Consider the following 16,956-nt stretch of genomic DNA (forward strand, 5'->3'; position numbering starts at 1 on the left):
GTTATTAACCGCGGTTATATGCTATGTTTACAAATCAATTACCAATAATATACAGATTGAAATTTTCAATGATTTGCTAACCATTAATGGTTGTCTCTCACTTATCCCTGCTCACATTATATATCTATAAAAACACTATTTTATTCTAATGGCTCAATACTCAATAATTGTAAAAGGTAAAAGAATCTGCATTTTTATAATCCCAAAATTTCCAAAACACCTTAATTAAAAGGTTCATTACATAAGCCTGTAATACAAAAAAGATCCAATAATTCTAACAAACTAATAGCCCACACCATAATCTAAAAGGTATATATAAACTTGTCACAGGACAATAGTACTCAAAAGTATTACTCATGACGCCATTTTATAAAGACCTCCATAAAAAATGTTCAAATCGAGAAATGACGTCCATTGATTGATGCTTTCATATTGTCTTATTTCCTGCAATAAAAATGATTGAATGAGTATAAGTATCATTTTCCATTTCAAAATCTATAAAGAAAATGTAGACTACAAATAATTCTCGACAAGTCTTATCTTTTTGGTAAGTATATGGTTTACATATCGAAAAATATCACCATACTCAAGTTGAAGATCATATTTACATATTAAGATAGATCAGCCATTAAGAGAGAAAATAGCAGCAAATGAAGAGAAAAAATATAGTAATGCAGAACACTACAAGGTCTTTTAAGTTTGGATGTTGCTTTCAGCTTCTGTTTTCCCAAGTGGTCTCTTGCCTATAGGTAATCACTATAGCCTCATTACCTCACCCTACTCCCAATCTCTCATAGTCAGTGTATCACTCAAGAAGAGGATTATATTATGAAAGAACAACAGTTTTGAAAATGGACTTTTATTCATATACCATAAACATAAACATTACAATTGAAAGACGCTTACAGACAAGTGTTCTTTTTTTTGTAGATGAAAAGAAGTTATTACTCATGCTATCTGTAATACTCTCTATTTTTTCAATGTGCCCTTGAATATAAGACTCTCTTTCCTTATATATCCTGAGGGCAGACTCCAAAGCTAGGATGTTAAAACATATCCAAATAAAAGATAAGATGCCAACATGTTGGCATTTGGACTAAATCAACCAATAAAGCCAAACATTAGTAACAACCACTAAATCAAGCAACCAATAGCAACATCCAAGGGTCTATTTTTTAATTGTATATTACAATTTGATCCATTGTTGATATTCAAATTTGTTCGATTGCCCAATTCTCTATTTCACTGGTTGGTTTGGTATTTTTACGGATGCCAGTAAAGGAAACAAAGTAGAAAGTCATCCTATCAAATCCCAATTTTTTCCAAACCAACTAACAATTTATTTGTAGAGAAGTCATTAACATTGGTTCTAAATTTGTGTCAATGTATGTGTATTGTAATGATGACTTACCCCGATTAAAAGGTTGCATTTCATGATTCCCAAAAGAGGATCTCTGATGTGTTTGTGGAGAAGCCTGGTCCGGAATGCCACTAGAGCCATCTGTCGCCTAATTTATAGAATAAAGTTTAAATGAGTATGCATAAATTTAGAAAAGCATAACACATGATAAATACATCATTTAAATAAATATGTTTACTTGTAGTTATACCTGCAAACCACTAGAACACTGTCTCTGTCTCATCAAAAATGCTACTTGCTCTTTTAAAGAGTTTATTACAGCATCTTGAGCTTGCAACTGAATACCTTGAGTTTGCAGCTGATCACCTTGAGTTTTTACTTGTTCCTTCAACTCAATTATGGCCTCTTTGTCTCTCGTTCTCTCCTCATCTGAAACCATTCTTAAGTCACTATTACACATGAAGCCATGCTTGGAAGGAGTGGGCCCAAATCCTAAACCTCGAACACGACCATGACGCTCTTTACCCATCACTTGAGAATAAATATCATTTGGTGACCAACATATCCGTCCACTAACATTTCCTTCGGAGCTACTTGGTTGTGACCTCATCAAATCTTCTAGTTTTTCCTATAGCATAAATGGGGAAAAAAAATAAGAACGCAAAGAGCGAGAGTGATTGTTTGCCACAAACACATTAGAATTTTGAAAATGTAACTTATTAAGTGGACATACAATTTTTGCAGCTGCTGCTTCATTTACCGGTGTCCCATCCTTCCTTTTATGAAGCGGTATATATAATTTTGCTCGATCTAGTGCAATCTTATCTTTTTGCTCCTATATAACAATCATATCGTTCGAGAATAAAATCATAATACAACGTGCCGACCAAATTCAAAATATAAAACAAGAAATGAAGTTTGAAATACCATATCATATGCATGTTGTGCATAAGTTTTAGATCCTCCTGTATGTGCACTTGTTTGCTCTTGCCGGCTTCCTTTATTGGTCATACTAAGCTCCTTCACTCATAAATGCATAACAGTAGGTTAAAAAAGAAAATGATATAATGACATTGCATTATTTGATAGAAAACATACATCTATGCATACCTGTCCTTCTTTTGAAAACCAATACGCAACAAGGTCAGCATAGTGCTCACGGTTAACCGTTAAAGGCGCAGTAGCTACTATCTGTGCTGCTGTCTTTGTCTCATCATAGTATTTTGCTTTTAAACTACATTTCCAATTTCTCCATTTTTCTCCCATTGACTTCAATGTTCGATGCCTAATCATATCCCTTCTCTCATCTTGAGGAATGGCAAACTTGGACTACAATTGTATGTTTTTTCATGTTATGAACATTCTTAAAATTATCAATACAATAATATAAACTGCATTTGTGAATTTCTTTGCCTAATTCTCATATTATGCTTTTTACTTCAACTATAATAGCATGAAAGATTGTCTTTTTCACATGCATATACCCATCTCTCTTATAGTAGAATAATCACAAAATACTTGTAGTTAGAAAATTACCTCGATGATATTCCAACAATCTTCTTTATACTGATCTGGCACGTCATGCCAATTCTTGTACTTAATTGGGCATAAGTGTGGCTTCCTAGCAATGGTGCCTATGAAGCGACTGAATATACCACCCTCTGTAGAAACAACCTGCAAATCCTTGTTGAAGGTGAGCACAATGCGTTCTTCTGGAGTTAGATTCCACACTTCCACCATACGAGTAATTCCCCGCGTGTTTCGCTTGGTCAATTCATCTATTACAATACAACAATGAAATATAACATGGAAATGAAGATTGACTTGTAATTTGTACCTCAACTAAAAACATAATAATACCTGTACGTTGCATTTCTTCTTCCCTTAACCAGTCCTCATCTAAATCATCTTCAAACTGAGGGTTAATCTCTGATTCTTGAGGTTGAGGATGTGGAACATGTGACGGAGCATGTGAGGAGGGATGTGACCAACTAGAGTGTGAAGAGCCATTTGATCGACTAGGCTGTGAAGTTCCATTTGGCTGATTAAGTTGTAAAGAATCATTTGAACGACTAGGTTGTGAAGTTCTATTTGGCAAGTTCAGCTGTGGAGACCCAGTTGAGTGACTAGGTTGTGAAATTCCACTTGGTGCGTTAAGTTGTGAAGGGTTTTTTGGCTGGTTAGGCTGTGAAGAGGCATTTGATCGCTTGCGCTGTGACTCATTCTCAATATTACAAGTTCTAAATCGTTTCTTTGCCATATCTGCTAGACAAATAATAGATATAATTAATCAGAAACAAAGATATTAATCAAATTAAATGAGCATTTATCATAGTATACTAAAAGATATTAAAGAACATAAGCCATAGGAAAAGCTCATATACACCTCACAAGATTATTTTCTTTGTCTACTTTAGTAACTCTATACATCAGAGGGTCTCTGATTTGAGGGTCTTTGAGGGTTGAGGCATTATTTACACAAAACAGAGGCCCCTGAAAACTTGCACATGAGAACCCAACCACTTATTATTGCCCAAGCAAAAGCCCCTATGGACTGTCAAAAGTAATTAAAATTTGAATGTGTGAATAGAAATATGTCCTTTCATTTATCATATTTTCAAAAACTCAATGTCACAAATACCAACATATGTTCTCCTCTTTGAAAGCTAATGCACGTATCACAATTGGTTTGGCTGATTTAGGTTATGTTTATGTTAACATAGGTATTCATCCACATGATCTATTTGTTTTGTTCCTCTTCACAACTTGGTTCTGTTTCATACAAAATAATTGTTTTTTCAAATCAGATGATTGCTGCTCGGCTGAAGAACGAAATTCAGAGGTCAATTTAAATCCTACTACATTTATGCCATGTTTTCCATCTAGTTTAATTGGTAAAGTCTTTTGGTGGTGGTACTGGAGACTTGGGATTGGAATTGTCAGTCCCACTTTAATAGCTACCCTCTCATTGTGTCCATCACCATTGGACTAAAAAAAGAATTGAACAATATACCTTGCAGTCTATTAGGAAAATATTGTTTCTTTCTTTAAAACATCGTAATGTTTACTTTGGATCTAAAGGCCACTTTTGACATAAATATATTGATTGTTAAGCTCAAAAATAGTAGAAACTGAACTTTAAAGCCAGGTATGCAATAAATTTATTTTCATTGTAAATTGGTCTTGCAGGGTCAACTAGTCCCCGAATCAGAAAATTTTCCATTGGGAATGGAATCTCTGGCTGACTATGTACATGATAAAGGCCTCAAGCTTGGAATTTATTCTGATGCTGGGTAAAATTAATTTCCTAATATTGTGTTGAAGGATTATAAATTAGATCACAATTAAATTATTATCTTGTTTTTATTTCTGAAGTGTTCTATACTGCGGTCACAATCTGATTTCTCTCTTCTGACTTATTCAACTCGATTTGTGGGATGTATACATGTCGAGTTCAACCTGGATCAATCTACCATGAAAATGATGATGTAGAGCTTTTTGCCTCTTGGGTTAGTTTGTGAGATATCTTATCAAATATAAGAAGAAGAAAAAGTCAAGTGTTTTCCTTAGCACCTGTGGATTAAGGATGCCTTATAATTAAATGTCATGGGTTTGGAATGGTCAAGGGTTTGGAAATTGGATTGAGGATTTGAGCATAGATAGTGGTCAGAATGATTGAGCTTCGATGCCGTTTTGAATTGGAAATTTAAGGAGATAAGTTGCTGGATTTTCTGGGCTGTAGGGTGAATCTTGAATTTTCTGGACAACAGAGAAATCTTAGAGTTAGAATATAAAGGTTAGGGTTTGGATCAAGGTCTAAGGGTTTTACGGACTCAGTTAAGGTGACTGAAAAGATAGATGTGGTTGTTATTTATGCAGAGGCTTTCTGGAATTTAAATATATAAGAAGAACCTTTGAATCTCATTGAGATTTTCTAGGAATCTCATCTAGAAGGATTCAATGAAGTCTCACCACCACTAAAAATGTAAGAGAAATTTCCAGAAATTTCTTTATCTAAACTTGTATCGTTGTCTCTGCAAGCTAACTTTATATAGAAGTATAAGACTATCTTGCTAGACTAAGAATTTCCAGAAATTCCAACAAGTATTTCAAAGACAAACAAGAACTTGACGGTATTCCAAATAAGGGAAGGGCGCAATAATTCTCATAAACAACCACCTAAATAGTTCGTTCTCTAAATTAAAAAGAAAGTTACCAAATTACCTCCAAATCTGAAAAAAAAAAATAACAATAATAATAATAATAAATAAAAAAATACCAAGATAAATGTGCCTTAAAATTAATCAGGAATTCATGAATTTAGATGAAATTTCTGCCACTTTACCACATTATCTATCCATGAGCTTCATTAATTGATATTTTGTGATGTGTTATTCAGGGTGTGGATTTTTTGAAGTATGACAACTGTTACAATCTAGGAATCAAACCACAGGTGCGGACATACATGACTATACTCACCTCTCTTAGACGGGTGCAGACTTCTTCCTTCTTGAGATATGATATACCTACATTCGCAAACTAAAAGTTAAAACCAGAGAGAGCATAAAAATAAGAATGTCAAGATGCTGATTTTCCAGTCCAAGTTTTTAATAGCTATATTTAACAACAAACATTTTAAAAAAAAAAATCAGTTATCTATTAGAAGAAATATAGATGTCCTCATTAATAACCCATACAATATACTTCAATGGCAACAAGACAAGTGTCCTGACAAACCCACACAAATTTCAAATCGGATACAAAGTAGAAAATTGATGCAAACACAATGATAAAGAAGAAAACAGATAATTTACATGGTTTGGCTTAGGCTGTCAACTCTTACAAAATTGATGCAACTCTTATTCACACACAGAATTCTATAACAAGAAAGACAAGCGGTATCTACAATGCATAAGAGATCAACATAGCACTATCAACATGGAGAAAATGAAGCCAAATCATTGAAAATGCATGCTCAACTCATTCACACATGAGACAGAGAAGAATTATAAAGACGAGTGGAATATAAGATCTCTAAACAGGGTTACTGAAAATAGGAATCTGTGTGATTCATAAGATAGTAACACTTTTTTCAGCAGCTGCTAAATGGTTGAGTTTAAACAGAGTTTAATTTCAGATTTTCATTCAAATGCCTATTTAAGAGTTCCTATGGCTAAAATTGTTGCTTAAGTAAATAGACATTAGAAACTAGTTTTTCCTCAAAGCAAGACAAAAATCCAAAAAAGAAAGAAAAAAAATTTGCAAAACATGGGTTGCCATACATATATGAAACTAAGAAATTTGAAATTTATATTCAAAATCAAATAATGTTTCAAAGATTAACATGAGAATAAATAAATTAAAATCAAACTAGTTCAACTGAACAACTAAACATCCTCATCTAAATCATCTTCATCAATCAGTTGATTATGAAGTGGAAGTGGTATATTGATTGTTGTTCCATCTGCATCATTTCTAGCCCAATTGAGGTTTTCATTCGCATCCACATGAGTGTCTTCAACTATCACATTATACGGCTCGTTATCATAGTAAGTGTCAACATCATCATCACACAATTCACTAGTACCAACATCAAACACATCTCTCGCTTTTGTTTTAACAACAACCAACCAATTTTCATGCCTTACATCTCCCACATAATAAACTTGTGAAGCTTGAGATGACAAGACAAATGGTTCATCATTTAACCGTTCTCCAGTATGTATCAAATGCGAAAAATTCACAAGGTTAAAACCATATTCATCTATCTTGTAGCCTCTGCCTGTGTTCACATCAGCCCAATTGCATTTGAATAGTACATATTTCAACTTGTCAAAATAATTCAGCTCAATGATATCTAATAAAACACCATAATACATGGTGCCTCCTTCAGTGGCGACACAAACCCCACTATTCTGAGTTTTTTTTGCCTCCTCGTAATTTTTAATTCGGAACTTAAAACCATTAACAACATAACGTTTGAATCGTCTAGCTAGAGTGTTTGGGCCTTGAGCAAGCCACTTGATTTCATCAGTAAGTTGTTGCTTCCTTGTGTCATCCATAGCTACAACCTGATATATTATAGGATCCATTAAAATGATTACATTAATCCCTACACTAAAAGTTGTATATGATAATAGTATTATTTAATAGCTACATACTTACATATGATCGAAACCATTCACAAAAATTTTCCATATGCATCTTATTAAGAACTTCATCAGTTAGACGACGCGGACGACTTTGTCTCTTTATATGCTCCTTGTGTTCTCTGTATATACAAACCTAACTTGTGTTACTATTGGAAGTATTAAAATGGGAAACTCAAACTTATCTATATAGCATAACTCATAAATATTGCTTACATCCGAAATGGCTGAATTTCATCATTGTTAAATAACACATAGCGATGTGCTTGTATCCATGACTTTTGATCAAGTTCAATATTCATTATTGCCCCTGTAGAATCTTCAACATTTCTTAAGGGTCGATTGAATATGGTTTCAACAGATTCCAAATACCGTGAACAAAATATTAAGCACTCTTCAGCTATGTATCCTTCTGCAATAGAGCCCTCTGGATGGGCTTTGTTACGAACATAAGATTTTAGTCGTTGGAGATACCTACATGAAAAACCTTTTAATTATAGATCGACTAATTTGGATGTCAATGTGATATAAGTTAAAAACAAAATTAATACAAGTCGTCATGCCTAACCTCTCAATAGGATACATCCATCTATAGTGAACTGGGCCAGCAATTTTAGCTTCAATGGCCAAATGGACGACTAAATGCACCATAACAGTAAAAAATGAGGGAGGGAAGATTATCTCCAAATTGCATAAAGTCACTACAATTCGAGATGCAAGTCGATCAAGCTTTTCCACTTGCAATACTTTGGAACACAGTTCTCTAAAAAAACAAGATAACTCAATTAGAGGTGAAGCAACTTTTTTTGGTAATGCACCTCGTAATGCGATAGGAAGAAGTTGCTGCATCAAAATGTGACCATCATGACTCTTCAAACCTATAATCTTACGTTGTCTAAGTTGGATACAACGTGAAATATTTGAAGCATAACCATCTGGGACTTTTACCCCTTTCAAAACTTTCAAGAAGTCATCTTTCTCTTTTAAAATCATTGAGAAACAAGCTGGAGGCAAATATGTCTTATTGGAACTGATCTTTTGTGGGTGAAGTTCACGTCTTATACCCATCTCTTGTAAGTCAAGACGTGCCTTCAAGTTATCCTTTGTCTTCCCATCCAAATTCAACAATGTTCCATATACATTATCAATCACATTTTTCTCTATATGCATCACATCAAGATTGTGACGCAATTTTTGATTTGCCCAATACGGCAATGTAAAAAATATACTTCTTTTCTTCCATGGTTGTATCTCATCATCATTCGCTTGTTTCTTTCTTTTTTTGTTTTTTTCATTTGCCTTTGTCTTCCCAAATTTGTAATCAAGGTCTTCTGTTTGCATCATGATCTCAAAGCCAGATAGCATATTGGGAGCTGGTTCTGTTTCTTGTTTGCCATCAAATGATGCTCTGTCTTTACGAAATCTATGATCTTTATCCAAGAAACGCCTATGGCCCATAAAACAATATTTTCCTCCATGTTTTAACCATCGCGAATGAGTCTCATAATTACAAGAAGGACATGCAAGAGCACCCTTGGTATTCCAACCAGACAAATCACCATATGCGAGAAAGTCATTTATAGTCCACATTAGAGCTGCACGCATTTGAAAGTTCTCTTTGGAAGAAATATCGTAAGTTTGTACTCCAACATCCCATAATTCCTTCAATTCTTCAACTAAAGGCTGCATATACACATCAATGTCATTCGAAGGGGAGCTTGGACCAGGAATAAGTAATGATAGGATGAAAGAAGATCTTTTCATGCACATCCATGGAGGCAAATTATATGGGACCAATATGACCGGCCATATACTATAACTAGTACTCATATTCCCGTAAGGGTTAAATCCATCAGATGCCAACCCCAACCTCACATTGCGGGAATCAAAGGAAAAATCTACATATTGAGAGTCGAATGTTTTCCAAGCTATGGAATCGGCAGGGTGCCTCATTATGCCATCATTTGTACGACCTTCAGCATGCCATTTCATAGAAGCAGCAGTTTTTGAAGACATGAACAATCTCTGCAATCGAGGCTTCAAGGGAAACCACCGTAAAACTTTTGCAGCCTTTTTCTTTCTCTTTTTAGATGAAGTACTCATCTTATGCTCCAAATCATTCTCATTTGTTGCCCACCTTGAAGCACCACAATGACACACTTCATCATTTGCATGTTCCTTCCAAAATAACATACAATCATTAGGACAAGCGTGAATCTTTTCATAACCGAGACCCAAATCTTTAATAATCTTCTTGGCATCATAAGAGTCTTTCGGCAAATTTGCATCTGAAGGAAGCATATCTTTCAAAATTTGAAGCAACATTGTGAATGAGTGGTTGCTCCACCCATTAAGACATTTCAAGTGATACAGATGCACAATCGCTGACAACTTGCTAAAATTCTTGCACCCTTCATACAAATGCTTCTCAGCATCTTCGAGTAAGTCGTAAAATTTTTGTGCATCTTCATTAGGATCTTCTTGAGCTCGTTGCACGCTTGGACCTTGATCAGATGGTTCTGGTAAATTACTTTCTTTTGCATATTCATCCATAGTTCGAGTGTGCATGGGAAACACATCCCGTAACATGTCACGTATATCACCATACTCAGGTCGTATTTCTTCAACATGGCTTTGACTAGTTCTACTAGAAGTCGTTGCAGACATAATTTCCCCGTGATGATACCAACAATTATAACCTGGACTAATTCCATAGGATACCAAGTGATCATGTACAACTTCTACAGTCAACATGTATGAATTCACACATTTCATACATGGACATGGAATTGTTCCATCATTAGATACATTGCGAGAAGCAAACTCCAAAAATTCTTTAATCCCTTGCACATAATCTCTTGACAATCTACTCTTCTTCATCCAACTCTTATCCATTGATTGATAATTAACTAAATTGAAGTACCACGAAACAAAATAAAAAGTCAAATATATTATATAAAAAGTTATCTATACTAACATAAAAAACACTACACAACTTAGGGTAGGTGCACATAGTAGAATTATTTTTATATGACTTTCTTTATATATCTTTTCCTAAAATTGAACTATTTTATATTTATACGTTTCATTTTATTTTTATTGTTTTCTTGGATTTCATTTTCACAATTTATGTAACATTTTAATTTTTATGAGTTATGATTTTTTCCTATGCCGACCCCATTTCATAGGACTTAGGACTTAGTTTGGGTATTTGCTTTATGGTTGCTAAACTAATTAAAAGGGTGGAATATTTCAAAGTTTTTATGTTGATGATAAATATTCTTTAATGGTCTTTGTATTCAACAAACAAAAGGGCATACATGAATGTTGAATTTCCTTAAATCACATTATTAGGCGAGCAAAACATTACAAGTATACTATGCATTAAATTCATGGACAACAATTTTCTCGAAAAAAAAAAAAAAAAAAAGCAATGAAGGAATGCATTAGTCAAAGAAGCATGAGGTTCAGTTGTGAACCTAAAGACAATACTATGATTGGCTAATTCAGAACCATTGAAACAAGCTAATTAGATAAGGGAATATGCTCAAATTTTATTTTGGTCTTGCAGGTATGCAATAATTTTATTTTGGTTGGCTTATTTTGGAAGCATAGGACCGACTGGGTTTTTATAGCTTCTTGATAATTACCAAAACTTATGGGAACATGTAATACGTGACTGTTGATTAATAATAACTAAACTTTATGTTGGCATCCAGCTGACCACTTTATGAGGAAGAAGAACCTGCATGATCCTTTTCCTTATATTTACCCCCTTCCAGTGTAACTTTTGTGAGATTGGGTGATATGGTAGATGAGCAAATGGATTTATGATTGGGGTTGATCACACTTTTTATTTTTCTTACTTCCCTCCCCCCCCCCTTTTCACTCCTACAATAGCATTTCCATTTTTCTGATTTGTCTTCTTTCTTTCTTTTTTTAAATATATATTTTATTTTTAAATGTATTATTCTAGATACAGAATCTGCTAAAGCAGCTAGAAGGAAGCTAAAAGAAACCATTTCCTCAGTTCTGTTTGACATGAATGTCCCTACTATTTGTGCTATCAATCAGGTAGAGTATTTGTGTATTTTATTTTCCGCATATTTTGATGGTTTTTATAAGGTAGAAAAGAAAAGAGGTTATCAAACTTGGATTCCTTAGTTTATTTCTGCATAGAATGACCAATAAAACTGTTTTGTTGTTGTTCTCTCTTACCCCCTAATGCAATTATTGTAATACATGTGTAGGCAACTTTAGCTTTGTATGCAACAAGACGAACTTCAGGAATTGTTGTTAACATTGGTTTCCACCAGACCTCTGTTGTTCCAAGTAAGCTATAGGATCTCATTTTAATTTCAAAATTAATATTTTAGCAACTTCCCGCAGTTGTACAGTGCAAGTGGACCTAAGCTTTACGAAACTTTCTAAATGCAATTGATTACTTATAGTTGCACAGAATGCTTATACTTTCCCTTCACTGCTGTCATTATTACATCAATTTTACAAATCATGCATTTTCTACCCGTTGCTTTAATTTTTTTCAGCAATCTCATTAATTTCTTTCTTTTTGTTCTTTTTTTGTTTATGCATAAAAAATGGCTAGGTGTTCACTACTGTTTTCTTATTCTCTATTACATGATTTCTGTTAAGTTTCTCTTTTCCTAATTGTGCATGGTCACCTGCGACTCAATTTTCTAAGTTTTGGATTCTATTCTGCAGTTTTACATGGTCAAGTCATGTGCAAGGTGGGTGTTAAAGTTGTGGGAATGGGAGCATTGAAGCTTACAGGATTCCTTAGGGAACAAATGCAGTAGAAAAATATACATTTTGAGTCACTGTACACTGTGCGCACATTAAAAGAGGTATTGACAGTGCCCTTTGCTCTATGGACTCTGATATTTGTCTTTCGTCTCATTAATGAGGAAAAGTTTGGCCAAAAGTGTGGCTGGCTTGTCAGCATGTAGAGTAAATGTGACATTCACCAATTGATTGTTCTAGTCAGCTGGATGGCTCTAGAAGTCATGAATTCCACCCTAGAATCCAAGAAGAAATAGCAGTAAGTGATATTGGAAACATAGGGTTTTGTTCTGTACTTGGGATTTCGTATGTGTAGACATCCGTAAGCTTCCCTCCTCCGAATGTTTTCTCCTGTAGCTCTTCAAACAGGCAGGGATATGGTATGGTTTTACAATCGAAATGTATTGCCCTTGCCCAACTGAAAGTTAAGAAAAGGGATGCCTACAACTCTATGAGTTCTAGGAGCCTCAAGTCTATGCAAGACACCCATATGGTTAGCTCTCTTTCTAGGGACAACCTTTTTTATTGTCTAATTGATGAAAGCCGATTGATAATTCAAAGCCCCGGTCTCTATTAGATATTGCATTTACAGCTAATGCTAATCCATGAAAATCTCACTTCTTAGTGCTTTTGGGTATATTCAATTACTGATTTTAGCTTTTATAAACTTTTTTGGATGATATAATTAGTTCATTTTGTCCCCCAATAGCCAGGTTGACAGCTCATAAGACCACAAAAACCTTCTAAAACACCAACTATTTTCTAGCTGTTAATTTGATTTGATGAGGACATATTTTGGCAGCAGAGTCTCAAATGCTGGGAGGGTTTTGCTCAATCCCCTCACTGAAGTATATGAATCCTGCTAATAAGATTTTTAAGTGGATTTTCCACACTTGAACAGTTAAGATCATGCCAGAGGGTCCTTAAATAACAACTGAACCCTAGTATAATGTTTATTACTTCTTTTCTGCATATGTTTGACTTCACTTTGGTAATTGTACAATACTTTCCTGCTTTATCACACACTATACATATTGCCTGATTTTGTTTGGGTTTAATGCACTCACAGAACCTATGTTATGTTGCTCTTGATTATGATGCTGAACTATCTAAAGATACAGAAGGGTCATTTGAAGTTGTTGCAGAAGGTTGGTTTACTATTTCGAAAGAACGATTTCAGACAAGGGAGATTCTATTTCAGCCACGCATTGCAGGAATGTAAGTCTAAGTTTTCTTATATCTTGTTATAATATGTGATGATTTGATCAATGGCAGATATTGTTTGCCTATACTTTACTGTGTTATAATATGTGATGATTTTATCAATGTGAAGTAAATTTCAAAAACAGATAAATTTTGTAATTGGAATGATTCCCAGGAAGTCAACCCAAAAAAAAAAAAAAAACAGAACAACAGAACAAACAAATAAACTAAAAGGTAGGCACTATTACTCCATTGTGGCATTTCATCAAATATCTGGCATACACAATGATTCCTCAAGCAGGAACTTTTACTGTGTATCATCAACAACAATCCATTCACTTCATTAATTATATTGGTTAAAATATGATGCTCATAGATGATCAAATATGTGTGTGTGTGTGTGAATATCATAATCAAAATACATATTATGTTAATCAATCTATTTTCCAAATTATTTTCCCAAACTAAAATCATTCAAGATGTTTCTAAAATCCTTCAAAGTAGAGAAGTTTTGGAGATATTAGAAGCCATGCATGGATGGCAAGTATCTCATCTTAACAATGAATTCCATGGACCCAATCTTGTTCGAAAACAGTAGAAGAAACAGAGAGGGGTAGAGACAGAAATTGAGAGACCCGAAGAAAGAGGGGATAAAGAAGGAGAAACAGAGAGAGGAGGCTAACCTTGAAATCACAGTGGTTCTCTAGCTTGATGTCGTCAACGTATGCCGCGATGGAGGATGAACGAAGACTCTGATACTTGCAGGAGAGAAGTGTTGATAGACTAGGGCACAAATTGTAATCAAGGATGGTTGAACGGTTTTGGTTTTTGTTTTTGTTTTTTTTTTTATTGAAATTCTGATATGTTATTTTCGGAAAAAAAAATCTGATTTGGTGCGAAATTTTCGTTTTATTTGGCGCGAAATTTTGCTTGGTTTTTGTAACGCCTGAGGTCAAACCGTTGCTAAAAAAATATATATAGCAACGTTTTAAGAAAAAAATGCTACTAAAAATTTTATATTTAGTTGTGGTCAATAACAGCTACAATAGCTCATCTATAGCAGCATTTTTCAGACCGCTACAATAAAAAACGCTGCTAAAAGTGAATTTTTTTGTAGTGGCACCTTCTGGCCCCTCCTAATAAAGTAGTGTGAGAAGTCTGTTATATTACTAATGACAATTGACATTGTGAGATCTTGGTTCAGTTATACATCTCTTATGTTTTGCACTATTTCTTGCTAACCTAAAATTCTAAAATATATATATATATATATATTTCCAATAATGTTACAAAAACCTTGCATTTCAATTATCCATGTGTTAATGTTCAACAAAATCTTGTTAAGGTCTTGGTGAGTTAGCAAAAAAAAAAAAAAAAAGGTCTTGTGAGTTTTGGGGTTTCTGCTAAGTTTTATATAAAAATAAAAATTGATTTAACCGTTTAGTGGTTTGACTTTATGAATGGAAGACAACTTCTCACTGAGTCAGCTAGCAAATATGTATAGTTGTGTCGTTTAGCAAATCGAAGTTGTTTTAAAATAAATTTTTTAAATTTATTATTCAATAGAGAGCTTTTTATTTTTATTATCAGCAAAAGATAAGCTTGTATTGATAATGGAAAACAACATCAAAGTTTGAATAACAATACAAGCAAAAAAAAAGAAAAGAAGAAGAAGTAAACTAGTCAGCCATAAACTCCAGCTAACTATGGAGTACTAATAACATTACATAGATACCTACAACTTGTACATATATATATATATATATATATATATATATATCTTCATGGCTTCATGATCCAATGTTGTTGTGCATCAAGGAAGGACCTGAAGGTGGTATTGGTGTGCGTTTGGGAAATAAGTGAGAGAAGTTAGTAGGAGAATTGGGAGGCATAGGATCAACATCAAGGGTTGTGGCGTGTGTTTTGCAATGACTATGACGAGAGAAAGAGACGATCGTCAAAACCAAGCACAATAGGGTTAGAGCTTTTTTCCTCATCTCACCAAAAGGCTTTGGAGAAGTGATCTGTGAGACAGTGAAGTGAAAGGTGTTTGGATCCTCTTTGTACACAATACGTCCTCTTTTTATAGGTGTTTGGAGGTTAAGATCTTCTGCCCATCTTCTGTCCCAGTAACTACATGTTGCCATGTGTTGATCATGAAAAACTCTTCAGTCAAATTAGAAAGGGAAAAATCTCGCTATGGCTTCTCTCTAGTCCGACGAAGTACTAGGGAGGTGATGTTTGGCCTTATAGACCTATTTTTGGATTCCGTTTTGACAATTCGAACTGTTCAAATTTTAAAATTCATCGAATCTATTATCCTTACAAAAAATTAAGTCGATCAGATAATGATAACCATATTTTTCGATGAGTTTTGTACAAAACAAATAAGCTTTCAGAAAATAAACGGTTCATACAAAATTGATTAGAACACGTGATTTTCGTTATTTGATTGACTTGATTTTTTGCATAAATAATGTACTCGATGAATTCTAAAATATAAATGATTTGAATCATCAAAATGGAACCCACAAGTGGACCCATTGAGCTAGACTGGATTGTCCAGTCTGATTACAGACTGGAGACAGTCCAATCCCAAAATCTCCATACCCTCTCTACCTTTTTTCATTGTGAATCAGATGCACAACTTAGAAATGAACAGTCCACATTCACTGTTCCAATTGCACATACCGAATCCCGTACTAGATGAAAGTGGATCGGAGCTTCGTAGCTGAATGGACTATCCAGGAACTGGGGACTTGCAACAAAGAACACCGTCAGAGTTGCCCGGTCGAGGTCGGCCAGAAAACCCCTTCGGCATGAGAATGAGAGGTCAGAGAAGATGAGCGACTCTTTCTAGGTGAAGAGAGAAGAAAAGAAAGAGTGTATCCAGTTATGCTCAAGTGAGTTAAGTTGATATAACATACCTTCAATGTGAAGAGTGTGAGTCTTATATAGAAGACTTGGCTTGTTACCCAAGATGGTTTCATGGAGCTTTGGTTCTTCAAGGCTTCCCTTAACATTGTTTAAGGTAGTGGACCTTAAGGTAGTTGAAAATAGATGTATGTACTCATTGTAACTATCCATATAACAGATCACATTCCCTTTGCTAACTATTTCTGTGATTCTAAAGGAAGGGGGACCAGCTGAGGTGGCAGCCTGCACATGCATGTCTTCATAGCTTCCACGTTTCTCTGTGAAGTTCCCTTAGCTCAGTATCGTTGTGCTTCAGCTCGGCCTTTTGTAAGACAATTTATAGAGATGGGCTGGCCCATTTGGATATCTTTGTGCGGGCTCAAGTGTTTGAGGACTTGGGATGACTATTTTTCATGAAGATGGGCTTAAATACCTGGCCCACACATTCGTCTAACCCACTTAGGTTTGGGCTTAGTGCATTGGTTTGGCCCAAGACTTGGATCTGACCCGTTTTATATTCTGCCCCTT

The 16,956-nt window shown here is 34.6% G+C and overlaps 3 protein-coding genes across 3 annotated transcripts; all 3 read right to left on the reverse strand.

Annotated features, from left to right (window-relative positions):
* Positions 1 to 208: 208 nt before the first annotated feature.
* On the reverse strand, positions 209 to 1,982 carry LOC145792365 (uncharacterized). The gene is made up of 3 exons (XM_082873105.1): positions 1,611 to 1,982; positions 1,412 to 1,508; positions 209 to 444 (listed from the first exon to the last, which is right to left on the reverse strand). The coding sequence occupies exons 1-3, from the start codon at positions 1,968 to 1,970 to the stop codon at positions 428 to 430; spliced, it is 474 nt and encodes a 157-aa protein (XP_082729231.1). The 5' UTR covers positions 1,971 to 1,982; the 3' UTR covers positions 209 to 427.
* A 6-nt stretch (positions 1,983 to 1,988) lies between these two features.
* On the reverse strand, positions 1,989 to 3,694 carry LOC114299213 (uncharacterized). Its single transcript, XM_082876353.1, has 4 exons — positions 2,897 to 3,694; positions 2,471 to 2,689; positions 2,288 to 2,380; positions 1,989 to 2,195 (listed from the first exon to the last, which is right to left on the reverse strand). Exons 1-4 carry the CDS (start codon positions 3,098 to 3,100, stop codon positions 1,989 to 1,991), a joined length of 723 nt encoding a protein of 240 aa, XP_082732479.1. The 5' UTR covers positions 3,101 to 3,694.
* Positions 3,695 to 6,747: 3,053 nt separating this feature from the next.
* On the reverse strand, positions 6,748 to 10,404 carry LOC145793509 (uncharacterized). Its single transcript, XM_082876354.1, has 4 exons — positions 8,078 to 10,404; positions 7,726 to 7,983; positions 7,526 to 7,631; positions 6,748 to 7,431 (listed from the first exon to the last, which is right to left on the reverse strand). Exons 1-4 carry the CDS (start codon positions 10,402 to 10,404, stop codon positions 6,748 to 6,750), a joined length of 3,375 nt encoding a protein of 1,124 aa, XP_082732480.1.
* Positions 10,405 to 16,956: the final 6,552 nt, after the last annotated feature.

This window comes from Camellia sinensis, chromosome 6 (genome assembly GCF_055761805.1).
Source record: "Camellia sinensis isolate YWXY chromosome 6, ASM5576180v1, whole genome shotgun sequence".
NCBI lineage: Eukaryota > Viridiplantae > Streptophyta > Magnoliopsida > Ericales > Theaceae > Camellia > Camellia sinensis.

Bases quoted from the DNA above. Each gene is read 5' to 3' on its own strand.
- LOC145792365 (XM_082873105.1), bottom strand. From the start codon at position 1,970: ATGAGGTCACAACCAAGTAGCTCCGAAGGAAATGTTAGTGGACGGATA. The intron at 1,509-1,610 runs GTATAACTACAA...TCTATAAATTAG, and splicing joins AGTGTTCTAGTGGTTTGCAG to GCGACAGATGGCTCTAGTGG.
- LOC114299213 (XM_082876353.1), bottom strand. From the start codon at position 3,100: ATGGTGGAAGTGTGGAATCTAACTCCAGAAGAACGCATTGTGCTCACC. The intron at 2,690-2,896 runs GTAATTTTCTAA...ATACAATTGTAG, and splicing joins ATTGTTGGAATATCATCGAG to TCCAAGTTTGCCATTCCTCA. The intron at 2,381-2,470 runs GTATGCATAGAT...TTATGAGTGAAG, and splicing joins GGTTTTCAAAAGAAGGACAG to GAGCTTAGTATGACCAATAA.
- LOC145793509 (XM_082876354.1), bottom strand. From the start codon at position 10,404: ATGGATAAGAGTTGGATGAAGAAGAGTAGATTGTCAAGAGATTATGTG. The intron at 7,632-7,725 runs GTAAGCAATATT...TTGTATATACAG, and splicing joins GAAATTCAGCCATTTCGGAT to AGAACACAAGGAGCATATAA. The intron at 7,432-7,525 runs GTAAGTATGTAG...ATAATATATCAG, and splicing joins GTGAATGGTTTCGATCATAT to GTTGTAGCTATGGATGACAC.